Here is a 26,341-nt window from a genome sequence, read left to right as displayed (position 1 = left end):
GGGGCGTTCGGATCCGGCCCTTGTTTTCGGGCCGGGGGCTCACCTGAAAGGTGCCGGGGCAGCCCCAGAGCTTACCGGGACGGGGCCAAAACCAGGAGCTTGCTCGCGCCGGGAGCAGCCGCGGGGACGGGGACGGGGATTTGTGGGGCGCAGACATGAGCGGGGCTCCTGGCCGAGCACCCAGCCCCAGGATGGTGCCCCTCGGGCATTTGGGGTGGGTAAAGGGACTCGGCTTGTGCTCGTCAGAGCCCTGAGGGATGCGCCAGCCCCAGGGGACAGGCGGGGAGGAGCGGGAGCCAGCCCCTGCGGGCTGGGTGTTGGAGATGTTGGAGGCCCACCTGGGCTGGCGCTGGAGCCGCCGGCAGCCCCTGCCCCCGGGTCTGGAATAGAGATTTAGAGAGAGGGGAAATATATGACTATAGAAAACATACACTTGTGTAATGTCTCCAGCATAACCCAGGAAAAAAAAAAACCCTTTCATGCAGGAATTCGAGGTCTCTCTCTCCCCAGCTGGTCCTGTTTCAGGGCCCCCGTGGGGGGAGCGCTGATTCAGAACCTGTTGACATCAGAGCAGCTTCCAGTGGCTTTGTTCCTTGTTCCCCGCTCCCAGCCCCCTGCCCTCTCTGTGATTGTAGTTATCTCTCCTGCAGAAGATCCCTGATGCTTCTGCTTCCTGCGGCCGCCACGCGCACACTGGGGGCTTTGTGCTCGCGCGGGATGGGGGGCACGGGGAGCAGGAGGGCTGCGAGGGGAGCTGCGGGTTTTATTTTCCTCTTATTATTTTTTTTTGTTGAGAGCTGGCTCGCGTCGTACCTTTGTCCTCATTAATTTGTGGCCTCCTAATTAAAGGCTCGCTGAGCCACGCTGCTCTCCAGGGCACCCAGGACGCGTGCGTCCGCCCTCGAGCCCTCGGTGCGCAGCCTGTCCCCGGTGTGCCTTTGAGATGTGCCCAGGGGCTGGGGCTGGAGCTCATCCCGAGCTCATCCCGAGCACATCCCGCACCTGCAGTCGCTGCTGCTGGGGGGCTCGGGACCACCCCTCTGCAAACAGCCCTGGGGTTTGCGGTGGGCTCTGAGCTGCGTCTCGCGGCACCCAGGGCTGGTGTGACCGTGGTGTGACCGTGGTGTGACCGTGGTGTCTTGGGGGTGGCATTTTGGGGTATCCTGTGGAGCTGTGGGAGTGGGTTATCCCCGTGGGTTATCCCCGTGGGTTATCCCCGTGGGTTATTCCCTGCTGCTGAGGCTGCCCAGGAGCCCCTGCTGTGTGCCTGCCCCCGGGCGCTATTTCCCTGCGGAGCAGGTGGGTGCCGGGGGTGCCGTAGGGGTCCCCCAGCTCCGTGCCACCCCCCTGCTCCTCTCCACTCTTCACCAACCTCCGACCATGTTCCCGTGGCCCCGGCCGACCTCCCAGCCAGCCCCAGCTCCCAGCGCCCGCAGGACGGCTCCCGAAAGCAGCAGCAGTTGGGAAAACATCCGGTGGCACCGCCGTGCCCCGGGGCGCACCGCTGCCGCTGCGCCGGCTGTCACTCAGCGCTCCCGCTCCCCTCTCTGCCTGTGCGTGGGCTCGGGAGCTCTTTAATAAAGAATAATGGCTCAGACCTGCTATGCCCCTGTGTTTAGCGCAGACTAAATTTCTTCTAGCTGTGCTCCTGCTCACTTGGCAGCTGCCGGAGCTCAGCCTGGCCGGGAGCCCGGCCGGTCTCTGCCGTGCGCTCCGAGAAGAGACACAACAAAATAAATCGGTTTCCTGGCCGGGCCGGGCGGGTGGGGAGCCCCATGTCGCACACGGAGCCTCCCCGTGCCCGCTGCTGGAGCCCCGGGGTCCGTGCCCGCCGGGGAGGTGCTGCCGGGGCCGTCCCCACCGCCCGGCCCCCGGCGCTCCCCCGGCGTCGCCGCGCTCGGGCGCGCGGAGATGAATGGCCGCGAGCTGCAGAGGCTGTCAGGGCCTCGCTGGGAGGAAGCAGTTTTGGGGCTTTTGTTTGGTTCTGTTTCCTCCCACAATGACTATTCCATATGTCAGTGGATAATGAATGAAGGCGCGTTGAGTGCTCCTCGGTGAGCCGGCGGCTGTTCCAAGCCCACTTCCCTCCTCCGCAGCGCAGCTGAGCCGGGCGGGGGGCGCAGCGCTGGCCGGGCTGAGGGAGCTCTTCTTTCAGTAGCTGATTAGCCAAGAGAGGGAAAAAAAAAAAACCCTGCAGAATGTGCTGCTGGCAGACAGCTCCTTAAACTCATCGCTCCGTGTGTGTGTGCGCGGCCGTGCGTGCGCTTCCTGACCTGCCTGGCTCCAGCAGATGCTCCGGGCTCCCCGCTCCCCCCCGCGAGCGTGCCTGGCCGGGCGGCCGCGCGTGCTCGGCCCCGCCGAGGTGCGAGAGGAGGTGGCGAGGAGGATGGGGCACGGGGGTTAGGGAGGGCCTGGCACCCCCGGGCTGCGGCCACCCTGGGGGAGCTGCTTCCCAAAGTGCCCCCGCTGCCCTGTGTGGAGTGGTTCTGCTGTGGGGGTCCACGATTTTTTTAAGTCCCTTCCCCTTTTTGCAGAGGGAAGGTGCGTCCTAGCGCTGCTGTTCGCCCTGCAGGACGTGCCTGCGCCCGTCCCTGCGCCCTGGGCTGGTTGTGGGTGCAGGGCAGGGAGCTTTGGAGGAGAGCTCGCGCTCAGCCCCGTTACCTGCCCTAAAGGAGGTGGCTCCGGGGGTGGTGGGGGCTCCTTCGTGCCTCCCAAACAGCCTCTCGCTCACAGGAACCGAGTTCTTGGAAAGTGCTCGCCGAAAGTGTCTGCTGCTCGGCACCGGGAAGGGGTTGGGAACGGGCTGCGGGGAGGCGAGCGCTGAGAGCGCCGTTCCAGCCCGGCCGTGAGGTCCTCCAGCTGCAGTGCCATGCCCCATTTCCATTATTCCGTTTGGAGAAGACGGAGGGAAGAGAGAAAAAAAAAAAAGAGCTCCAGAGATGGATAGCGGGGCTAATTGGAGGCCTGGGGGGAATCGGGAGCTGAAGAGATGCGAAAAGACAAGATTTGTGTGGTTTGGAGCCCGCGCGGAGCCCGGGAGGACGCGGGAACAGGATGCAGGAGGTAGCACGGGCGAGATGAAAAGGCGTCGGGTTTAACGCCGCAGCGGCAGGAGGGGAGCTGTGAGATTCCCTTACACAGCCCCGGCCGCGTGGTGCCAGGGGTTTTGAGGCACCGAGGTGTGCAGGTACCGGCAGGAGGAACGAGGACAGCTGGAGCCGGGGCATCTCCAAAAAAACCCGGTGCTCTCGGGACCCTACAGACCGAGGGGCTCCGCTCCGTACCGGGGCGATGGGGCTCAGGGACCCCCCTCATCCCTTTTGGTCCGGGGTCTGGGGGGTTCTGGCGTCTTCCCTCCCCCTTCATCCACGCGGTGGCCACCCGAGGTGCTCATCCCACAGCCCCGTGGCTTTCCCGGTGACATCCAGCGCAGGGGCTCCCGTCGGGGCCTCAGCTGCTGCACGTCCGTGCGCTACGTGCAGGGTGGGCAGAGCCCGAGGGGCCCGAGCCTCGCTCCGTGCCCCGTGCCCCTGCTCCTGCTCTGGAGGAAGAGGAGGGAGGGATTCGGGGGGGCCGGCTCCGCGCCTGCTGGGACGCTCGGGGCCCCCGCAGGAAGGCAGGGCTGGACCTGGGGGGGGGGGGGAAGCTCGGGCACTCGCTCGGGTTTCTGGCGCACGCAGCCAGGACGGAAAATTTCCGTGAGGAGCCCGGGGATTGGGGCTGGAGCTGCCAGGCCCGGGGCAGCCCCTTCCCCACGCTGCTGCCAGCGGGGGCTCGGCACCGCCGCGCGTCCCCGTGCCGTGGGGAAGGGGCCGGTGGCACGGGAACCCCCGGTGCTGGGGGTCTCAGGGGGGGGGATGAGGAGGGCTCGAGGTCCCGGCAGGGCTGGTGCAGCACCGAGGGAAAGGCAGCGATGAAGCGGTGCTGATCCAGGCATGAAAAAACGAGGTGAATTGCTCTGTCTTTTGGCTGCCCCAGGCTTGATATTTAAAGCGTTTGTAAAGCGGCTCAGTTGGGGCAGGAAAGGCTTTTTCCTTCTGGAAGGAATGACATCACCGAATGCATTTAAACGATCAGGTCCCTGACCCAAGGAGAGCGAGAAACCCACAACAACTTTCGGCTGATGAGTGGAAACTTTTTCTTTCTTTTCTTTTTTTCTTTCTTTTTCTTTTTTTTTTTTTTTTTCCATTTACTTTCCCCCTCTGCGTGCTGGGTCCACGCCGCTCGGCTGCGTCTCAGCTTACGGCCCCGTCCTTCTGCGGGGGCTGCTCCCAGCTCCAACATCCCGCTGCCTCTGCCCCCCGGGCACCCAAAGGCTGCTGCCCCCTCGGTGGGGTGACCACAGGAGGCTCTGTCCGTGGCACCGGTGCCACCGAGCCCCCCCACCAGCTCCAGGAGGCAGTGCTCAGCCTGCAGGTGCAGGACAGGTGATGCCAAGCACCAAATTCCCCCAGTTCTCAGCTCGGGCACGGTCCCACAGCAGCTGAGGGTGCTGCTGGCACCCCCTGCCCCCTTCACCCCGGCACCCAGCTCTGTGCCCGCTCCCCTTCCCGGCGAGGCTCAGCCTGCTCTCACCGCCCCCACCGCTGGAGCTGCTCCCCCCTCTCCGCTGCCGGAGCTGGCAGCGCCTCCCCTGCCGGGAGCCAGGGCTCCTGTTAGCATCCAGCCTTCATCTCACCTCCTGGCACCGCTCCAGCCACGCTGGCACTGCCACGGCACAGCCACCGGCACCGCGCGGGCAGGTGCTGCCTGGCGCAGGCGTTGGGCTGGGGCATGGGGACCCCCAAGCATCCCCCCCCCAGCACTGAATGGCTGGCCGCTGTTCCAATGTCCCACCTCATTAGGCTCGGCTCCTCTCCGGGTACGGAGGACGTGCGGAGGAAGCAGGAGGCTGCTCGGGGACCGGAGGAGGGGGTTGGCGGGCGAGCCCCGGGGCTGACGCTGCGCCACCACCACCACCGGTGCCCCCCATGCGTTCGCTGCCCCCCGGGAGCTGCCCCTGCTGATGGCTGCCACCAGGCACCCCGCACCTCTCCGGGCTCTGCAAAGCTCTTAAAAGCTTTTTTCTGCTCCTGGTGGATGCCTCCAGTGCTCCTCGCCCCGTGCCCGTGCGCGACCGTGCGCCTCCTGCCCACCCGGTGCTCACCGCTGGCTGAACCGTGCCGGAGGAGGCGGTGTGGATGGGCAGCTGTGAGCTCGGTGGCATTTTTCTCACCCTGACTGTGCCAGTGGTGACAGGGGGACATTTGGGAGGATTCTTGAAGCGAAGGGCAGCACCAGCACCCTGCCGTCCCCGAGGCACGCTGCTGAGCGCGGACAGGCAGCCAGGGGTGAGCAGGGCACGGAAACTGCAATTTGGGCTCTGCCTTCAGCGAGTTGTGCGTTCAGGAGGCTTTGAGTGACTTAAAAAAAAAAAAAAGGCACGGTGAACTCCCAAGCAGAAAGCAGCCGGCCCCAAACAGCCAGAAATTCGGAGGAAGGCAGGGAAACCAAACCAAACTGAAACCCAGGCGCTGCGCAGCCTTGCGCCCTGGCGGGGATTCCTTCCTCGAGCTGCCTGAAGGGGCTGTGGGGGCACCGGGGGCAGCACCTGAGCGAAATTTGGCCAGGATGATTTTGTGGGGTCAGGGATTTGGCCACAAGGCTGGCAGGGGGCAGGGTGTGAAGTCACCCGGGGCACTGCTCAGGGCACTGTGGCTGCAGCAGATCCACGGGCACCGCGCACCCAGCCACGGCGAGGGCAATTTGGGGGTCCCCGTTGAGTTAAAATCCCCCCCTTCCAGAACAGCCAAGACAATTTGGAAATTCCTAACCCCTCCTGGGGGCAGGCAGGAGATGCTCTGGCTCGGCTGCCTGGAAGCGAGCCCCAGGGGCTGTGGATGGATCGGCCGTGCCCTGTGCCAGCCCAAAACGCTGGCCCCTCGCCCCCCTCCCGTGGCTCCCGGCTCTCTCGCAGGCTGGCCCCGCTGGTAGATTTTATTTTTTTTCATCCCTCCCTATCCAGTAGCGCAGCTCGTCCAAAACAACACCGCTCGGCTTCGCTGCAATTCCTGGAAAAACTCTGGAACAAAATAATCAGCCCCTTCCCAAAAGCCCTGGAAGATAGCGGCCGGGCTGCTGCCTGCCAGCGGCGCCGGGGCTGGCGAAGCAAATCGAGCTTCCTCCCGTGGCACAGAGCAGAGGGGGCCCGGTGGCCGGCTCCACGCTCATCCTGCACCTGCAGCCCGGCTCCTTCCCGACCCACGTGGCAGGTGGAGGCGTGATAATTTAATTAAATTCAATTAAATGGTGCCTTGGTAATTGGGTAGGGGGCACGGATGCGGTGCCACCTAAGGTGGTTTGCTGCCCGGGGGGACACGGGCTGGAGGTGAGAGAAAACCTCCAAGGAGGCTCCTCTGCCTCTGCTCCGCTCACCCCACAGCTGGAAGGGGGCTCCTGTGCCCCTTTTGGAGCAGCCTGGATTTTGGGGAGCCTTCAGGGGAAATCTGGGGGCAGCCACAGCCCTGGGGACGCAGGGGGACGCCCAGGCGAGGCAGGTGCCTGATTTTGGCGGTGCCGGCTCCACGCACGGTGCAGGAGCTGCCTGGGGAGCGAGCTCGGGGTCTCCACCCCCCTCGGGGACCCCCTTCCCGTGGCGCAGACGCGGATCCCGGTGGGCTCGGGTCCCCCCTGCCCCTCTCAGGAGCTGCGCCACGGGGCCGGGGAGCGATCGGAAGCCGCGGCCGGTGCCGGCGCTCGCCCCCGGGGCCGGGCTGTAACCGGAGAGCGCCGGAGCCGCCGCCGAGCGCCTGGTGGTGCGGCCGGGAACCACGCGGCGCTTTGCTCCGCGGCCAAGCGCCGCTGACGGCTTCTGCTGGCTACCGAAGAGCCGGCTGCCAAAAGGCTTGGCCGCAGCCCCCGCTCCCCTCCACGTCCCACCCCAGCTGCACGCCGCGCTCTGGCAAGGGGGGGGGCTCGTGCTCGCGAGCCCCTCTTTATCCACAAAAGCACCTCGCCCCGCTCCGGTCCTATCCCAAAACCCCACGGCGTCCTCCTGGTTTGGGCTCAGCCCCCCAGAAGTGGCCTCGTGAAGGTCGGGATGCTGCAAAGAGCTGGAGATGCCCCCCCGGGGGGCAGGGAGCTGGGTAAAGGTGGGGGGAGCAGGGTGCAGGAGGCTGTGGGGCTCGTGCTGAGAGGCAGCCAGGCACGAGGCCACCCCGGCTCCGTGCTCAGGACCTGTGGGGTTTGGTTCTTCACCAAAAGGGAATCGCCAAGGGAAAGCCTCCACTCAGCAGCCAGAGGTGGGGTGGGCAGTTTTGGGGGGGCATCAGGGCAGAGCTGCCACCTCCTGCAGCGAGGAGAGCAGGAAAAAGGCATCTTGTGCCCCCTGGGGTGCTTCACCTGTGTTAATGCAGCCCCCAGGGCGGATTTTCTGGGTTTGTGCCACCAAGAAGGAGCCGGAGCCGGTGCCGGAGCTGGTGCCGGTGCCGGAGCCGTGTCTCCGTGCAGAGCACCCCTCGAGGTGCAGAGCTCCCCGGCAGGGCTCGCCCGGGGCACCCGAGCAGGAAATCTGCCTTTAATGGGCTCTCGAGGGGAAGGGGCCGTGTTTTCCTTAGCAGGAGGAATGCTGACAGGGACGGCTCTGCTTTTCCTTCCATCAGGTCGCGGGGAGCAGCGGGGCCGCAGCGCGTGCCCTAATCCTTCCCTGGGCAAGGGGGGGGCCGGGGGGGTGCAGGTGCCAGACCCCCCGCCCGGCACATGGGCAGGGCTGGTGCAGATTTCCCTTTTTCCCTTTTATCCAGGCCGAGCTCTGCTCCCAGATGGCCGGGAAAGGAGGTCCCGGGGGGGTCCCGGGCACGATGAGAAGCAGCTGGGGGACGGAGCCCACGAGCGCCTGGCTCCTTCCCAGCACTGTAAGGGGTGGGGGGACCCCTCAGCTCACCAGGGAGGGGGGATCCATCGATCCCAGTGGGAAATGCACACTGTGCAGGTGGGGAGCACTGGGAGGGGGCCGCACATCCCAGGGGGCCGCTGCCTGGACCCCGTCCCCCCCCCTCGCCACCTCCCCCTTCGCCCTGCTTGGGAAGGCGCCGAGGCAGGGGGCCGGTGCTCTGCCTTTACATCTCGTAATCTTTAACGAGCTGGGCCTGCTCTGCACAGAAGCGAGAGCTGGGCGGCTCCTTCACAAGGCAGACCCTGGCCGTGGGGAGGGGGGGGCCGGCCAGCGCCAGAATTTGGCACCCACCGGGGGGCCGAGGTGGCCCCTCCAGGACACCGGCCCCAATTGGGCACCTCCATGGCCACAGCCCCTGGCCCTGTGCCTTCAGCCGGTGCCGGACACGTTCACGGGGCAGCTCCTGAGCCCCCGTAACCACGGCCCCCCCCTGCAGCAGGTTTCCCCTCCCTGGCACTGCTGCAGGATCTCCGTGGACCCACGGCGCGGGGACCCCCCCGGCAGCGTCCCCGCGGGCACCACGCCGGGCACCGGTGGCTCCGGGGGTCCCCTGGCTGTGCAGGGTCAGCCCCGTGTCCCCCCGGTCTGCAGAGTGCCCATGGAGAGGGGGGGAATGCCTGTGTGCCCCCCCACCCCCCCCCCACCCCGGAGCAGCCCCCAAGGTGTTGAGAATGGAAAAGTCCAAGCGTGGTCAGAGCGCGGAGCGGGGGCTTGCCAAAATTAACAGTTGATTCGGGTTTGCGGGAGCAGGAGCCAAAACGCAAGGAATCTTGGATGCGGAGAGGGAAACTTTTTCTGTGGGCAGTAAATCAGCACGGAAAGATCGGAGGTGGGGAGTTTTGGGGGGGGGTGGGGGGAGAGAGCCCGGCCCCCGCACGGCCGCTGGCAGAGGCGTGAGCGCGGCCGGACCCGGGGCTGCCCCGGGGTGTTGACTCTGAAGCCTAATGCTCACCCTCTGCGCTGCTTTTGGCAACTCAGAGCCAAAATTTTTGGTGCTCAGGGGGTGTCTGGGGGGGCTGTGGGTCCGTACTGACCACGCTGACCCCCGGGGGGGGGGATCGGGGCTGGCAGGGGGCACACACTCCCCGCGTCCCGTTGGGTTCTGAACCTCTCCAGCCATGGAGACCCCGCGACCTCCCTGAGCAACCCGCACCAGGATGGGGTCACCCCCGCAGTGAGAAAGCGTTCCCAGGTTTTGGGGTGGAATTCACCTCTTTTCGGCCTCCCTCATCCTTCCCCTTTGTGCCTGCTCCTCCCCACGTCCCCTCTGCCTCCCCTCCCTAACTGCACCCTGGTTCCTGTGCGCAATGTGGGGATTCCCATCCCCGCGCCCCCCAACCCCGCCGTGCCCCTCGCCATGGGGAGGGGGCTGCCTCGGCCCCGTGTTGCACAGGGGGGGGGTCCTGCTGGCCCCATCCTCCGCTCCGTGCCTCCTCCCTCGCTCCTTCACCATCCTCTGTCCTGGGGAGGCCGGGGCTGGGCGCTGCTGGTTCCCCCCCAGCACCAGCAGCGCCCCAAGGCACGGGCACGTGCCCGGTGGCCGGATGGGTCCCCAGGCTGGGGGGGGGGGGCTCAGCACCTCTGCGTCCTGGGGAAGGACACCACGGGGGTCTTGGTGCCACTGCCTTTGGGGGCAGGAGGTGCTAGGAGCAGAGACTCGGGTCTGTCTGTCCCATCAAGGAGCTCTGTCAGTCCGTACATCCCATTTCTGGCCCGGTGCTGGGCAGGACCAAAATTTGGCACAAAGCCGACCGTGTGCGCTAACGGGGAAACTGAGGCAGGGGCTGGTGGCTCGCATGGGGGGTCCCAGCTGCTTCAGGTGGCCTCCGAGCCCAGCGCCCAGCTCCGGGACACCTCCTCGGGGCACTGGAAGCGACTGGGATTTGGCCGATGGAGCCGGGCACCCCCAGGTCTCCGCCATCCGGCACTGCTGGCGCGAGCTGTGCCGGCCCTGCCCCGGCCGGGGGCTCCCTCCCGGAGCTGCTCCCAGGGCCCCGTCCCCGTCCCGCTCGCCCCAATTGGAGCTGACGTGCTCTATTTGTCAGAGATAAAAAATAGCGGAGGAGGAATGGAAAGACAGGAGGCACAGGAAAGCAGTTTGGTAGTTAGAGACAGAGGAACAGAATTAACGTGCAGTGGGGGATTTGGAGCGAACACTGCACGCATTGTAATCCGATAGGGGCAGGGGAAAAAAGAGAGACCGAGAGAGAGCGGCTGACCCTGAATCCCCGGGGGAGACGCGGGGAGAGCAGCAACGAGGAGAGAGTGAAGGATTCCAGAGGTGGACTGGCTTCCTCTTTCACCAGACAGACACAGGGGAGACGGGCAGGGCGCCAGCGCCGTACCTGCACTTCCAATCTGAGCCATTGACAGCTGGAGCTGCCTGGGGAGGGGGCGGGGGGCGGCCGAGGGGGCTCGAGCCGGGGACGCACGGGGGCCAGCGGCCGACCCCACTCGGGGCGCACGGCTGCGCCCGAGCCCCCCAACAAGGGAAACCGGGGGGTCCCCAGGGTGCCGGCACCGGAGGGGTCCCTGCCCGCCACCAGGCTATGGGGGGGGGGCTCGGGCGGCACCTGCCCTGCTGGGGGAGCGGGGATCCCAGCTGGCAAGCATCGGGAGCGAGGGGGAGGGCGGCTCGCAGCTCGCAGCAACTAAATCAGAGGAAGAAAGGGGGCTGCCGAGCCCGCCCGCCGGGGTCACACGTGTTTCCTGGCAGCCGCGCAGGTGCTAAGCAGGGCTGCAGGCGGGGAGCACCTTGTGATGGATCATGTGGGGGGCGCAGCAGCTCATTGCCCCCCCCCCCCCCGGGGACAGGTAGTTGAGAGCAGGGGGCTCGCCCGGGGCTGGATTTCAGCCGTGGTGGCCGCGGGACCCTCGTGGGGCGGGCAGCGTGGTGCCCAGCTCCGTGCCCCCCAGGGCCGTCCCCATGTCCCCAGCCGGACACGCGGCTCTCCCAGCAGGGCACGGTGACCAGGGACGCAGTGCCGGGGTTGTGGCACCGTCCCCAAATCCTAGGGCACCCCCGTGACACCAAGCACGTCCCGCAGCGAGGTGGTCGCACCGAGCGCTCCTGGTGTGCTGCGCCCCCCTCCTTCATCCCCGTTCCACCTCCAAAAGGCTTCGTCCAGGTCCTGGGGCACCCGTGGGGGGTTTGGGAAGGGGCTCCGGAGGCGCAGCCCCCCTCACTCGTGCCAGGGGACCCCAGCACGGTGACACTGACTGGCAGAGGTGTGCCGGTGAGCGCAGAGCTTGGGTCAGGGCAGGCGCACGGTGCTGTGCCCCCTCCCCGTGCCTTCTCCTCCCCGGGTCCTGGGGGTGTGTGGGGGGCACCAGGGGGTGTGGGGGGCACGAGCACGGCGGCAGCGCGGCCCCCTTCCCCCCCGCCATCTGCGGGTTGCTGCAGGATTAAGAGGAGGAAATCTGGAATTGGGTTACTCCCGATATTGAACCTGCCCTGACGATGGTTTTTATTTTGCTCCGTTCCGATCGAATTGGATGCAGCCCCCTCCTTAGCCCTTAATGGCTTGGCTTTGAGAATTTCCTTCGAAATTACGCCGCTGGCTTCCTGTTCGCAGAGCTCCCCGGAGCCCCGCAGCCGTGCGGAGGGGCCGGGGAAAGCGAACCCCCCCCCCCCCGGAGCCGGAGCCGAGCTGGGACGTGCGCGTCCTGCCGTGTCCGGGGGTGACCGCGGCATCTCTGGGCTCCCTTCGCTGCCTTTCCTGCCCCCCCTGTGGCCAGGGCTGAGCCTGGTGAGCACTCAGTGCCGTGGCTGTGTGAGGAGATATCCCTGCGGTGGAGCTCTCCCATCCCACTGGGGTGTGGAGGAACTGGGACGCACTGGGATGGGTGGGCAGCCTGTAAATCCACGCGTGCCAACGGGCTGCGGTCCCACCTGGCACCCCAAATCCCCAATCCCTGCTCCCCTGTGGGTGCCCAGGATGGGTCTGGGCGCAGCGTGCAGCATCCCCCTGATTTCCCAGAGCCGTTTTTCTGGTGGGTGCAGGAGACAAATGGGTGGGAGCTGGAGCCAAACTGGCCTGGGGGCGTGCGGGGATGGCGAGGTTTTGGTTTCTCCCCACAGGGCGGGTTTCTGGGGGTGCCCGAGCCCCCTGCAGCTGGGCAGCCCGGCTGCTCGGGGGGTGCCGCCCGCTTCCCCGGGGAGGTGTGTTTAAAGACCCCTTCCCTTTCTTCTCCGGGACCTCTTTCAGGCTTTACTAGCTAACCTATAATTTTCACCTGCGTTATTTTAATGGCCCGCCAGCTGCACGCCTCGCCGCGGGGCGGGGGCCAGGGGGGGTGGATGGAAGCGATTGGGGGCAGCAGCCACGTGCAGGCTCCCATCCCGGGCACAGCAGCGTGCGGGGGCACCGGGGGCCGTGCGTCCTGCCTCGGGGACCCCAAAAACCCCGAGGTTTTTGCTGGTGTTTGGTGTCCCCGGGCCCCCTCCGGAGCAGACACGCAGGGGCGATGCAGCGTGCGGCACCAGGAGGGGTCTGGGGGCTGTTGTACCCCCGTCTGCACCCCCCCAGGAGAAGCTCGCCTCGCCGGGACCGTGTTGGAGGCAGCGTTTGCTGCCGGGTGCCCGAGGCAGAGCGGCCGTGGATTGAATTTGTGCTGGGGTGCAGAGCGCTGCGGGGTCTGCGGGCTGGCAGCGGGCACAGGTAGCGCGGAGCCGCCTTCAGCAGAGCTTCGTTTGTGCTAAATTAAACACAAACGCGTTTAAATCCTCGTGCCTCGTTAGCTCCTGTCTCCGGCAGGGTGTCGATGAGCATTTCTGCCTCGAGGTGAGGAGGGTGCCGGGCTCTGGGTGCTCCCAGCCTCCGCTCGGGCGCTCTCAGAGCTCAGGCCAGCACCACCATGGGATGCCCACGAGGATGAGGATGAGGATGAAATGTGCTCCTGTGTCGAGCCCACAGCCTCTGGGCATTACAAACAGAGCTCTGAGGGTCCCTTCGCCTCCTTGCACCTCGTCCTTTCATTTCCTTTCCCCCAGCTCTGCCTCCAGGCTGGTGGCCGTGCCCGTGGCCATGGGTTGGTCTCACACCGGGCTTTTCTCTCCAAAAAAAGCCGGTGCCAGGGCTGAAGGCAGGGGCTGGGCTGCAGCAGGGACGGGGAGTGGAGCCACAGGGATAGCTCCAGGAGGAGCTGCTCCCTGTAACCGTGTCCCCCGAGCCAGCAGGCGTGCACATCCCGCAGCTACCTGTGACTTCACGGAGCAAAAATGCGCTGGAAAATTGCTCGGCACCCGGGCAGGGCCCATCGCACAGCTGAGAGCCATCGCCCCACGGCTCTGCGTGGAAATCCGCCCGTCCCCTGGCTCCAGCCAGGGAGCACAAACATTCCCCAGAGCCGTGAGGGCTCCTGCTGACCCCGGGAGGTTTCCCCATCACGGGGGGTGCGTGCGTCGGAGCCGGGCAGGGAGCTGAGCGGCCGCACCGGGGGGCACCCGGCACCATCCTGCCAGGCGCACACCCTGCTGTGCCCGGGGTTGGGGTGCTCGGGGACCCTGTCCCCGTGCCACCGCCGCAGCCTCGGTGTGTGTGGGGACAGGTTGGCCGCGTCCCCTGCGATCGGTGAAGCTTCATCTCCGTGCTGAGCGCCGCGACCCCAGCGGCAGGGCTCGAAAGGGCCCCCCCGCAGCTCTCCTCCCTCCCCAGCGCCTCCGGAGTGCGCTCTCGAAGTGTCCGTCAGTGCTCCTGCTGAGAGGCAGGGCGGCTTTCCAAACCCCTTTCTCCAGCTCTCAGACCACTAACACCGAAATTAAAAACACAAAACTTGCCTCTGCGCAGAGCAGAGCGCTCCCAAATCCTCACTCCGAGCCCCCTCACGGCCCGGGCTGCGTTTCCTTTAGGATTCGCTCCACACATGAAAGGAGGACCCCGGTGACGGCCGTGCTCTTTCTGCTGGGTATCCAGCACCCCCAAATCCCTGGGGCTCCTCCACGCACCCCCTCCTCCGTCCCCCAACATCCCCATCCCAGTCTCAGGGCTTCGCCCTCGCCTCCGGCGTTGCTCCGCGCCTCGTCCCGCGGGTCCCCGCGCCCCAGCCCCGCAGGCACCGGGCTCAGCCCCCAGCAGGGGCTCAGCCTGGCTCCATCCCGCACGCTTTATAGCCTCGAGCCGCCGTTTTGGTGAGGTTAGGAGGGAAATTCAGGGCATTTCATTGCCCTGCAGCCAGGGGCCCAGCAAATCTCCGAGCAAGCCCTGCCTGGGGGAGCGCAGCCCGGCGCTGAGCTCGCTGCGCCGCCTGTAATTTATTTCCCCAGGAAGCCCGGCTCAGCTGCAGCATCTGGTTTGCAGAGCCCCTGCCTTTTACCTGCTCCTCCAGCTGGGCTCCGGCGTGGCACAGGGGGTCGGTGCTCGCCCCGGGCCCCCCTGCGGGAATCGGGGGGACGGAGCTCGAGCGCGGCTCCGTCGCTTGCAGCGGGCGAGCGCGGTGAGGGCGAAATTGGGGTCTGGAAGGAAGGAGGCTGCTGCCCGCGGGCTGAACCGTACTCACTTTTAATTATACGAGCTGCTCAGGCTTTATATTATCATATCAATGACATGAAACACCAGCATGTATTGATTAAACTCAACAAACGCAGCCCCCCAGCACTCAGAGTTCAGGGGATGGCGTGGCTCAAAGCTGGAGGGGACGAGGGGAGCGGGACGGGCCCGGCGGCGCCTTCCCCCGGCGCTGCTCCGTCCGAGCGGGGGGGGCACGTCCAGGCACCGGCTCCCCCGGGCACCCGCGGGGGGCTGGGGCCGGGACCCCCCGGTCCAGGGAGCGCCAGGGGGGTCCCCGCGGCTGGCGCTGCTCCGAGTCCTGCCGCGTCCTGGCCACCTCCCGTCGGTGGCCCCCCCTCCGGCAGCGTGCGCTCGGGGCGAGGTCCCTTGGGTGACCCCCGGCAGCAGGGCGAAGGCGGGAGTAGTGTCCGTGGCTCCGTGGCTGTGGTTTGGTGTGTGTGGCTTTTCCATCCTTCCTCCTTCTGCTCCTCCGTGTCGTCCTTCCTGAAGAGGTTTTGGGGGGGCGGGGGGGGGATCATCTAGCTCCGAATCGCCGTCTTCCTGTCTCGGTCTTTACTCTGCAGAGAGAGGGGGGGCGAAGGCCGAGTTAAGAAAACACACCTGGGGCCGGGAGCTTTGCCAGCGCTGGCGGCGGCCGGGAGCCTCTCGCTCCCCCCCCCCCGTGCCGGTGCCTGGCAGCAGCTCCGCACCGGCTCTTCCGAATTTTTGCCCCCCACGTGTCCCAGGAGCCGGGGGGGGTCCTGTTCCCGCAGGTGCCCCCACTGCTGCTGGCACCCCGGGGACACCGGGCTGTGCCACCCTGCTCCTGCTCTCCCCTGAAGCCCCCCCAGGACAGAAGCCCCCACCCTCACCAAGGGCTCCGGTCCCAATCCCTGCACCCGGGACCAGGAGCGGCGCTGCCGAGGTGCCAAAAGCACCGACCTGTCCCTGTCCCCATCCCCGTGTCACCGTCCACAGCCCGCAGCAAATTTGCTGTTAGCAGCAGCCCCCCCGGGCAGCCCCGCGGTGGTGGCCGGGCCGTGAGCCTCCCCAGCACCAGAGCAGCCCCACACCACCACCAGTTCCACCAGTACAACCACTGGTACCAGTACCACCGGTACCACCAGCATCATCACTGCCACCACAGCACAAACCAGCACCACCTGTACCACCACCACCAGCACCACCACCAGTATCACCACTTCCACCACCAGCACCACCACCACCAGCACCACCACTATCACCACCACCACCACCACCAGTATCACCACCACCAGCACCACCAGTATCACCACTGCCACCACCAGCACCACCACCACCAGCACCACCACCACCAGCACCACCACTATCACCACCACCAGCACCACCACTATCACCACTGCCACCACCAGCACCACCAACCACACCACAAACCAGCACCAGCACCACCAGTATCACCACCACCAGTACCACCAGCACCACCAACCCCACCACAAACCGCCCCCAGCACCACCACTGCCCCCACGCACAGTGCCACCGGCACCCCCCGGGCAGGTGGGCGCAGGCAGGGCTGGTGCTTCCCGTCCCCAGTTTGCCGGGACTCGTGGCCACCGGGGTCTGGGGGCCCGGGAGCTGTGGCCGTGCCCCTCTCGGTGCCGTGGGTGTCTCGGTGCCGCGGCGTGTCGGCGGTGCAGCCTCCCCCCCCCCCTGGCTGCACGTGCGGCCCCTGCTCTGACTCTTCCTTTGTTACCGGGGGTGGGGAGGGGAGGGGAAGGGGAGTTCAGCTCAGAAATGGTAAAATTAAATTTCCCAGATGTTCAGGCCCCAGGAGTTCTTGTGCTGTCTGGAGAGGAAATGGGGATTCGGAAAATCCCGCCTCATATTTTTTCCCCTATCACCTTGCCTTTCCGCTGCCATTAAGTGCAGCAGGAACAGTAAATTACAGGGCTGCGGAGCCGGCACATCTCGGAGATACCGCGGGGGGAGCAGGGCACGGGGCTGGGCTCTGCCCCAGGCTCTGGAAGCGCTGCCCTGAGTGTTTTGGGTGCTGGGTACGGCACAGCCGGGTTGGTGTCCCGGTGGCACCCGGTGCGTCTTGGCTCTGTCCATCCTCACTGCCCCAAATCCTCGCTCAGCACAGAGCAGGGAGCTGCAGGAGGGGTTTTACTGCAGCAGCGATGTCAGGCGGGGGCTGTGGGGTCAGCAGGCTCTGCCCAGAGCCATCGCCTCGCTCCTTCCATCCCCATCCCAGCCCTGACTCAGGCTGCGGATCCCTCACCGGGAGCTGAGTCACGAACCCGTGGCTCAGGGGCCGGAGCGGTGCAGCCCCCGGTGACCTGGGTCTCAGCATTTTGGCAGCTCACCCACGCTCTGCTTAGCAACCCCCCTGGGATGTGTCCTGGTCCCCTGGTGTCCTCGCCCCCCCTGGTGCCGCCGAGCTCCTGCGCTGCCTCCCCGGGGCTTGGCCTCCGGCCTCTGCTGGCCTCAGCTGTGCCGCTGGGCACGGTGACACCAGCCACGCTGGCAGGGCCCCCCGCCAGTCCCCAGGGTCCCCGCAGGCAGCCCCCCAACCTCGTGCTTCCCAAGGTCCCATCCTGGGACAGAGGAAGACCCCCGGTCCTCCCGTTCCCGGTGCTCCGGACACCCCCGGCGCAGGGCGGCCGTCCTGGGGACGAGGGACAGCCCTGCAGGCTGGCAGGGCAGTGCCACCAGCACCACCATGTCCCCACCCCAGCGGGATCGGGGAGGCTCAGCTGTCCTGGGTCAGGCTCATCCTGAGCCCCGTGGCCCCTTTGGAGTGCTTGGGGCCAGTCCCAGTCACTGCTCTCAGTGCCCCCTCCCCAATTTGCTCCCTTGCCAGCACGTGCTCCCTCTCCAGGAGTCAGCGTGGCCGATGCTGGGGACGTGTCCCTTGTTCCTTTACCAGCCTGCGGTGCTGGCACTGAGCTGGGGGAGCCGTGCAGCTCTGCCCCGTGCCCCCTCCCCACATTTTCCTGCCCCTCGGTCCCCGCGGTGACAGCTCCGCGCCACGCAGGCAGCGGCGCCGTGCGCTTGCGAGGGCTGCGGGCATGCAGAGCACCACGAGGGGCCTCGTCCCTCAACTTTTTTGAGCAGGAGGCCGTGCTTGGACGTGGGTTTTTTGTGCTGGACTGGCTCCGGTCCTCCCCCCAGCCCGGGCTGCCCCACACCGTGGCTGTGTCCAGCAGCCCCTCCACCCGAGGCGCTCCCTGGAGGAGACGCAGCCACGGTTCCCCCCCAGCGCCGCGTGTCCCGGAGGGGACAGCACCCCCAGAAGAACCCCGGGGGAAGCCCAGGGGCTGGGTGGTGAGGAGCCAGCTCTCACGCAGCACCCCGTCCTCCTGAGGGGAGCCAGGACCCCCTGCTCGCAGGGTCACAGGTCCCTGGCGATGAGGGACCGTCCCCTCACGTCCCTGCCACCTGCCTGCAGCACCACGCACACGTGGCAGACGCGCTGCCCCTACCCAAATGGCTTCGCCTCTCTCCTGCTCACACCCTGACCTTCACAGCCCCAACCCCACACAGTTTTTGGCCTTTTGGTTAGGGCCGGGACTGGCCCAAAACCCAGCAGCCGCCCTCCTGGGCAGCCCCTCAGCAGAGCCCGGCCATTCTCCGGCCAGCAGTGGAGCCCTGTGTATTTTTGGGGAGGCTCTCTCCAGGGAGATGGCGGTGGTTTCGGCCAGGCAGGGAAAAATCCCTGAGGGAAGGCGTCAGGATGGCAGGGCAGGAGGCTGGGCTGAGTCACGCAGCGTCAATCCAGGCGAGCCCCGTGCCCGCCGTGGCGCCGCGCTGCCGGCAAGACTGGGACGAGGCAAAGACCCAGCGCAGAGGAGCCTGCAGAAAGCGTCCTGCCACGGAAAGCGTCCTGTCCCCATGTCCCTTGGGGTGCCCCAACAGCCCACCCGAGCCCCTGTCCTGGCACCCCTCACCACGGGGCTCCTGCAGGCTCGGGATGGGGATGGCACAGGGCAGCGGGGAGGGCTGGGAGCCGGGCAGGCGCGGGGCCTTTTGGGGAGGAGGACGCGGTGGTGAGTCAGATGCAGGAGCACAATGCGTGCCAAGGTGTCTGCCACTGCTGGCTGGCTTGGGGAGGGCAGCATGGCACGGCATGGCACGGCATGGCACGGCACGGCACGGCACGGCACGGCACGGCACGGTGGTCTCCAAGCATTTCGGGACAACTGGTGGCAGAGGGGCTCCACAGGGTGGTATCATGGCAGGACTTGTTTTGGAGCCCCATGAAGGGGCCCTAAAAATGAAGGTTGCCCTAAAAAGCCCTTTCTGTGGCAAACTGGAGAGCCAGAGCCAGGCAGGCTCCGTGGCGTGCGGTCGCGCTGGTTGAGGCGGCACCCGGACACGTAAGCACAAGGGAGGGTGGAAAAGGGAGCGCTGCTGGGGGGGGACGGACAGGGAGCTCGGACCTGGGCACCCGGCCCCAAACGGGCAGGGGGCTCGGAGCTGCGGGTGCCGGAGCCCCCTCGCACCAAGGTGCGGGTGCTGGATGAAAGGCTGGAGCTGGCACCCATGGGTGCTGGCACGGTTTTGGGTGCGAGTGGTGCCACGGGGGGCCAGCGGCTGCCGAGAGCCGGGGCGAGGGGCTGGGAGGTGCGGCTGCGCCGTGTTCGCAGCTCCAGAGGAGATGGCTTTCATTTCCTCGCCGCTTGTCAGAATGCCTTCCTGATAACAGGCGGTTTGGTTTTATTCCTTTAGCACGCAATAAAACCCACCGGGTCGTTACCTGCCTGCAACACCTCAAGCGCAGGCTGAATGCGTAGGCAGGGCCCGTGCAGACCCCAAACCTGCCCGATTCGTACCCAAACCCAAGGATCTCATCCCCTGGGTGCCTGCTCTCGGGGAGGGTTACCCAGAAGGGAGGCGGCCGCCTGGGCCTGGGGCTCCTGCACCGTTTTGTCCTTCCCCTGCACCTTGGCACGGAGCAGCCCCGGGGTTTGCCCCCGTGCAGGAGCCTGTGCCAGGAGCGGGTGCAGAAGCGGCAGCTTTGGGGATTTACCGGAGCTGGTGCCAAAGTGGCAACGGCAGCGAGAGAAACGGAGGGCGCTCGGTCTTTGGAGCTGGTACCGGAGGTTTCCGAGCAGGATTGGAGCTGGCGGTGGGGAATTTTGGCATTTTGGCCCTGCAGGAGCTTCCCCACCTGCAGCTCCTGCTGCTCATCGAGGGCACCGCGCAGCCCGCGGGTTGCGTCCTCCCCATGGGAAGAGGTGGATGCTCGGGAAAACCAAGGGCAGGGGAAGCGCGAGGTGCCCGCGGCCCAAGAGGGAAGAGCTCATCTGCTCCTCTGGGATGGCCCAGGGGTTGTCGGTGTAAATCCTGGCAGAGATCAGGGCTCCTCGTGGCCTTCCTCCTGCCTGCGGGTCCCGGGTCAATCTCCCGCGCGGGTGAGTTGGAAAGGACGCGCGAGGAGGATTAACGGGGTTTGGGGTTTTCCTGCTCTGAAACACTCGAGCTGCTGGAGCCTGCTCGTGGCTGGTTCCGCCGCCACTGCTTCGCGCTTAATGAGCCTTGAATCCTCCGCAAAGACGGCTCCCTGCTCGGGACGTTACTCACCGGGGTTAAGCGGGTTCAGACGGGAGCGTGCACGCACGGCTCGGGCCGCCGGGCCCCCGCCTCTGCCTCGGCTCCCCCCGCTCACCTCTGCCCTGCCAGAGACCGTCTGCGACGTGCTGGGTGCTGAGAGGTTTTTAAATCCCAGCAGCGAGGGCTCAGCGCAGGCTCTGCCCCCTCCCCTGCTTCCCGAGACCCTCTCCCCGTGGGCTTTGTGAGCTCGGAGAGCCCCGAGCTGAGCAGGGCTGCGCCCACCCCTCGCTCCCTGCCCACCGCAGCCCCCGTGGCCACGCTGGTGCCAGGCTGGCAGCCTGTGCTTGGGGTCGGTCCTGGCACGAGGCCGCGCTGCCCGCAGGGGCACCGGGGGCACAATGCGCCCCTAGGGCCACGGGGAAGTGGAGGAGCCCCTGGGGAACGGGGCTGGCCGGGGCCCTACGGCTCCCACTCACCCGGAGACACCCCCCGGTGCCCGTGGCGAGCTGGTTCCGGAGTGCTCGTCCCTCTGGGGTGCTCGGTGGGGCTCCCCACATCCCTGCGGCCCCCCTGGGCACCCGGCACAGCCCCCAGGACCCAGGCCCTGCTCTGGCAGTGGACGCAGGGCTCTGGCCACCGGCACCGAGGGGCCGAGAGCCGTGGCCAGCCCCACCACCACCTCGCTTCGCCTCTGCGCCTGCTGCCTGCGCTCTGCTGGAGCAGAGGTGCCGAGAGGGAAAGGGGTGCCTTTCCCTGTGCCTCTGATTTCCAGCTCCTAAAATCTCACCTGCAGAGGCTTTCCCCATCTCCTGTCCCTTCACCTTTTGGCACGCAGCATTTGGAGGCAGCTGCTGGTGCTCGGGTGCCAACCTGGAGGTGCCAGAGGGAGGCACCGTGTTTGCCGTGCCTGGCTTTTGGGCTCCGGCGCGCTCTCCGACGCAGCTCCCGGAGCCGTCCCGTCCCCCTCTCCCTCACGGCTCCCCCGGCGTTCCCCAAAACCCCCCCTCCGGCCAAACGCCACTCACCAGCTTCCTCTGGTTGCTGAGGCAGAAAGTGCAGATCTGTTTGGGCTGGGAGTTCTCGGTGTCGCGCGCGGGGGGGCTGCCGCCGCCGTGGTGGTAGAAGGCCGGGGTGGTGTGGCACGGCTGCCCGTCCCCGCACGCCTCCCCCACCAGCAGCACGTTGCCCAGGTGGGAGATGTAGCTGGAGGCCAGTCTCAAGGTCTCGATCTTGGAGAGCTTCCTGTCGGCCGGCTCGGTGGGGATGAGCGTGCGGAGGGCGGTGAAGGCGGTGTTGACGCTGTTGGTGCGGTCACGCTCCCGCGCGTTGGCCGTGTGCCGCTGCCGGGGCTCCCTGCTGAGCCGCCCGGGCTTCTTGCCGCTCCTCCGCTTGCCGGCCTTCAGCCCGTAGCCGTCGGCGTCCAGGTGGTGGTAGGGCTTCTCGTCCGAGCCCGAGCTCTCGCTGCCGTTCTCCTCGTCCTCCGACAGCATGCTGATCTCGGGGTACAGGTAGCGGCTGGGGGCCGAGCGCAGCATGGCAAAGGACATGGTGCGCCGCGCGCGCCGCGAGGGGCACCGGGGAGCCTCCTGGGGACCGCCGCCGACCTCCTCCTGCTGCGGGCGGCCTCAGCTCCGCTGGCGCATGCTGCGGCCCCGGCTCTCGGCTCGGGGGGCCCCGGGAGGGCTCGGGCTGGGAGGCGCCGCGGCAAAGAAAGGGGGGGGGGGGGCCCCGAATCCCGGCTCCCCGCCAGCGCTCGCCGTGCGCCACGGGGCTGGGGGCTGCTCAGAGGCAGCGCTGCCGCTCCCCCCGCCGACACATGTGCATCTTAAGGCGCCGAGCGTGGCAGGAGCGGGGAGTTTTATAGCAGCAGCAGTGGTCAGCCAGGCCCCTCCTCCGTGCAGCAGCCCCGCTCGCTCCCAGCCGCAGGCTCACGCCTACCTGAGCTCACCCCCAGCCCATCTCGACCCGTCCCGGGGGGGGGGCTCAACCTTTCCGGGCTCCATGGGGTCCTGCCCGCAGATGGGGGTGGCTGCAGCCCCCCCCGGCAGCCGGCTCGAAGCACTTGTTGCCGTTCACCTGCTGGCCCAGCACGGGGGGGCTGTGGGTGGGCACGGTGCTGCTGGGTGCGGGTCCCCCCCCGGGGGGTCCTGGGGACCCTGCCCGCTGCGGTGCGTGGGGGGTGCTGAGCCCCACATCGGTGGGGTGCAGGAGCTGCCGTGCCCGGGAGGTGGCCGGATTTGGGGGGCTGCGGGTCAGGATCAGTCCCTGCAGGTAGAGCCCACCCCAGGGCTCGCCCCCCCCCCGTTCCCCACAGCCTGGCTAAATCCATCCTACCGCTGCTAATGGGGCTGGGGGGGGGGGATTAACCCTGCAGGGGCTGCCAGCACCGCCCCGGCCGGGGCAGCAGCTCCCTCCTGGCACAGCCGGGGGCTCTCATTGCCCCCCCAGCCATCTCCAGCCCCCTATGGGCTGGGCAGACACATCCAGGCGTGGTGCCCGGTCCTGTCCCCGTAACCTCACGGGCCCTGCTGATCCTATAACACCAGCACCTGCTTCCCCTGGACCTTGCACCCTGCCCCTGCTCCCCTCCTGCACTCGTCCCGTACACACCAACAGCTCCACCAGCCCCTGGGGGCACGCAGCGGGGCATCGAGCAGGGCCAGGCATCGCCTGCCACCCCCGTGGGGCAGCCCGGGCTCCCCAAACCGTGACCAAAGGAACCCAGGGCTCTGCGGTGCGTAACGGTGAGCGTGGGGGCTTGGGGGACCCCCAGCCTCCGGTTTGTGCTCCGCGGGGCTCTTGGCTCAGTGATGGTTTTGGGCAGGTTTGGTGCAGCCCCGGAGCCGCCTGATTTTATGGCACAGATCGCGGGTTTGGAGACACGGAGGTGCCCCAAGGCTGCTGGGATCCCACACCCAGGGTCCTGGGGGCTGGGGCAGGCAGTGCTGTGCCCGTGGGTTGGCAGGGGGCTCCGTAACCTCGTAAAATGGACTGGGAGAGTGGGGGGCACGGTGTTTGTGGCTGGCAGACCTCCCTGTCCCCATGTGGCACCGCTGTCCCCGCATGGCACCGCTGTCCCCATGTGGCACCGCTGTCCTGGTCCCGTGTGGGGCCGTGCCGGGCAGCCTGGAGCTGCGCTGCTCGGCCCCGGCCCCTTTCAGGTGCTGCCAGGGACCCGTGGTCACAGCAGGGACCTGGGGACAGCTCCGCCACCCATCCCTGCTGGGGGGGGGACACAGGGGGACTGCAGCAGGACGGGTGCCCCTGGGCGCTGTCACCTTGCGGCGCTGCGCAGCGGGGACACCTGCGGTGAGCGAGGAGGGGACGGGAAATCCCAAACAGCTCCACAGACCCCGGGGACAGCAGGGACGGGGGGAGACCCTGCAGTGCTCAGCCCCCAGCACACCTCGTGTGCGAGCCCCCAGCACACCTCGTGTGCGAGCCCCCAGCACCCCTCGTGTGTGAGCTGTGCTGCTGCTAAAAGCGGCTCCGAGCCGCCTGCTGTGGAGTCCCCTCCGTGGCGGCGGTGGGCAGCGCGCCCCCCACCCGGGGGTGCTCCCCAGCAGCAGCCCCCCACGGGGTCTCGTCTCTCCGAGCAATTTTGCACCTTTGCAGCTCATCAGCGGCCCCAGCAGCTCCTGGAATCCCAGCCACTGTCATCCCCTTCCACGGCGCCGCGCGCTCCCCGTGTGTGTGCTTTGGAAGCCCGGGCTCCTGGAGGCATCTGCTTTCGTTTAGCTCCGCTAACGAGCCCGTTTTTCTCCAGCACCTTCCATCCAAGCGCGGTCCCCCGGCTCTCTCCCTGCGCTGTCCTTCCTGGTGAGAAGCACGTCCGGATCCCCGCGGCCCAGCTCCGGGCAGGAGGAGGGGAAGGAGGAGGAGGAAGGAGGGGAGGAGAAGAAGGGGGAGGAGAGGCTGCAGCCCTCCAGCCCACGCAGGGCAGGGCGGCAGCAGCCCTGGCTGCAGGTGACGCTCGGTGCTGGGCTGTGGCCAGGGCACCAGCCCCGAGGCTGGCCCAAGGTCCCGGCTTTAAATATTCGGAGGTTTTTGGTGCTGTTGCCTCCTGGCTTCCCGCAGCTCCCATCACGTCCCGCTTTGGGCACCGTGTCCCCGCGCTGGCCGGGGGGCAGAGCGAGGTGCAGGCGCCTTCTCCCAGGGAATCCGCGGCTGCACGGCACAGCCAAGGGGCCTGAACCCCCCCCCCCGCTGCCCCCCAGCCCCTGCCACAATTTGGTCACCGGGGAGTTTGGCTCATCCACCCCATGACGCCCCCAGCACCCGCAGCCTCCCCTCTGCTCCCCGGACCCTGGCGCTGGGCTGGGGGCAGCCGGGTTTTTTCTAAGCCCTCCCCAGTCTGCCAGCCCCCAGGACGCTGCCCAGCTCCCCTGAGCAGCCCCACAGCCCGTACAGGAGGGGGTCCTTGGGGTGCCCCTGTCCTGCAGCCCCCTGAGCCTGCAGAGGGGCCCTGTGCCCGTGCTGGACCCCCGAGGACCCCGTGGGCAGCCTGTTTGGGTGCAGAGCGGCCTCCAGCCCCTCTGGGTGCTGCATCATGGCCACCTGTGGGTCACGGGGGCTCCTCCTGTGCCCCCCACAGCCCCCAGCCCACCAGCACCTGCCCACCACTGCAGGGCACGGAGGGCGCACCGGGGCTGATGGCTGCGCTTGCCCCGTCCCCTTTCTCCTCCACGTGGACCGGATATTTTCAAGAAAAGAATCTTTCCTACGCCGCTCTCCAGCTGCCAGGAATGTGCGTCTAGGAATGCCCAGGGCCCATCCAAGAACAACTTCCAGACGTGAGGCTGAGTGACGGCAGTCCCTCGCGCCGGGGCTCCAGACTCCCCCGCGCTCGCTCGCGGGACGCGGCTCGCCGGAGGCGATGTGTTAACGACACGGGGGGCAGCGGGTGGGTGGGAGGGGAGCGAGGGGGAGGGACGGGGCCGCGGCTACCGGGCTGCTCCGCACCGCTGGAAGCTCTGGCTGCGAGGAATTTTCGCCTTCCTCCCCGCCGCAGGGCTGGGGGGACGTGGAGCAAGCTGCCCCGTGGGGCAGCCCGGGCGCTGTGCGTCCCTGCGGGGTTTTGTGGCACCGTCAGCACTCGGGGTCTGCTCCTCTCGGGGGTTTTGTGGGATTTGGGGGTCCTGCTGGAGGACAGCCAGAGCTGGGGGCACCGCGCTGGGCCTCCCCACGGTCCTTGGGGTGTCTGTGCCAGGCACATAGCTCGGGGTGAGCCCGTGGGGTGTCCTGGAGGTGCTGAGCCCCTCCTGTCCCAGCCGTGCCGGAGGCGCAGCCCGGGGCAGTGCCAGGTTGGGCACCGCGCGCCCTGGCAGCCGTCGGGGCCAGCTCTGCCTGCGCACACACGGGACCCTGGGGCTCGTGTTGGAGGGGAAAATGTTCCAGGCCTGATGTGATCCTGTTTGTCCTCCTGGCAAGAGCTTCGCCCAGGGATTCCTGCGTCAAGTCCGCAGCTCCTGGCGGAGCTGGAGCTGGCCTTCGGGAAGAGACGCCCAGTCTGGGCTTCCAGGCTCCAGGCACGGCAGCAGCCCGGCTAAAAACCCACCCCTGCCCCTACGCCCACTGCGTGGCTGCAGCTGCTCCCCTGCACGGCGTTCCCGGGGCAGGTGGAGCTGGAGAGGGTGTGCGTGGAGGAGAGGAGGAGCCCGCGGGGGGATTCTGCATCCCTGCCCCTGCACCCGGCTACCTGTTGGTGCTTGTGGGGCGCAGATCCTTTAGTGCCCCCCCTCACTCTGCTGCCAAATGCACCTCGAGCTGCGCAGCCCCAGCAGAGCCCCCACGGCTCCGGGATCAGTGACTGCAGGCGGCATCACCGGGGCTGCTGCGTCCCCTGCCCAGTTTGTCCCGTCCTGGGGAGCCCCTGCCCGGCTCAGTGCCACGTGTGTGGCGCTGCGGGAACGTCCCCAACCTTCCTGCTGCCAGTTTGGGACTTCTGCACCCAACTGAGCCGTGACTGAGCGTGGGGACACCCACGGGCAGGTGGCTGCAGAGCCTGGAGCACCCTGAGGACTCTTGGAGAGCACCTTTCCTTAAACTGACCGTGCCTTGAGGCTCCCAGAGGTGTCCCAGTGTCCGTGTGTCCGCACCAGCAGCGAGCGGTGCCCCAGGGGAGCCCAGACACCGGGGGTCTGTGGGGTTGGTCCGGGAAGCCCCACGGTCCCAGCCGTGTCCCCGATGTGGATGGGGAAGTTCCTGGCCTGTTCCCCACGGGGGCTGTGCACATCCTGCGCTGACGTGAGCTCGGAGAGTGATGGATGGGTCCCGCTGTGGCCCGGGGGGCTCCCCCCGGCTCTGCCTTCTCGGGGCTCCTGGCGCCTTTCCGTGGAGGCTCCGTGCAGCTTTGCAAGTGTTTATGGGGACCAGATGGTGCCGCGGG

The 26,341-nt window shown here is 67.4% G+C and overlaps 2 protein-coding genes across 2 annotated transcripts in view; one reads left to right on the top strand and one right to left on the bottom strand.

The window, feature by feature from the left end:
• The window catches only part of BOP1 (BOP1 ribosomal biogenesis factor), a 39,048-nt gene that overhangs the window by 7,502 nt on the left and 5,205 nt on the right, over positions 1 to 26,341 (top strand). The gene's annotated exons all lie outside the window — the stretch shown is intronic.
• SCX (scleraxis bHLH transcription factor) lies at positions 14,827 to 23,806 on the bottom strand. Its single transcript, XM_068668202.1, has 2 exons — positions 20,979 to 23,806; positions 14,827 to 14,999 (listed from the first exon to the last, which is right to left on the bottom strand). The coding sequence occupies exons 1-2, from the start codon at positions 21,498 to 21,500 to the stop codon at positions 14,961 to 14,963; spliced, it is 561 nt and encodes a 186-aa protein (XP_068524303.1). The 5' UTR covers positions 21,501 to 23,806; the 3' UTR covers positions 14,827 to 14,960.

Source organism: Anas acuta (assembly GCF_963932015.1).
Source record: "Anas acuta chromosome 2 unlocalized genomic scaffold, bAnaAcu1.1 SUPER_2_unloc_1, whole genome shotgun sequence".
Taxonomy (NCBI): Eukaryota; Metazoa; Chordata; class Aves; order Anseriformes; family Anatidae; genus Anas; species Anas acuta.
This window is presented reverse-complemented; position numbering and strand designations above follow the sequence as displayed.

Bases quoted from the DNA above. Each gene is read 5' to 3' on its own strand.
- SCX (XM_068668202.1), bottom strand. From the start codon at position 21,500: ATGTCCTTTGCCATGCTGCGCTCGGCCCCCAGCCGCTACCTGTACCCC. The intron at 15,000-20,978 runs GTGAGTGGCGTT...CTCTCTCTGCAG, and splicing joins TCAGCAACCAGAGGAAGCTG to AGTAAAGACCGAGACAGGAA.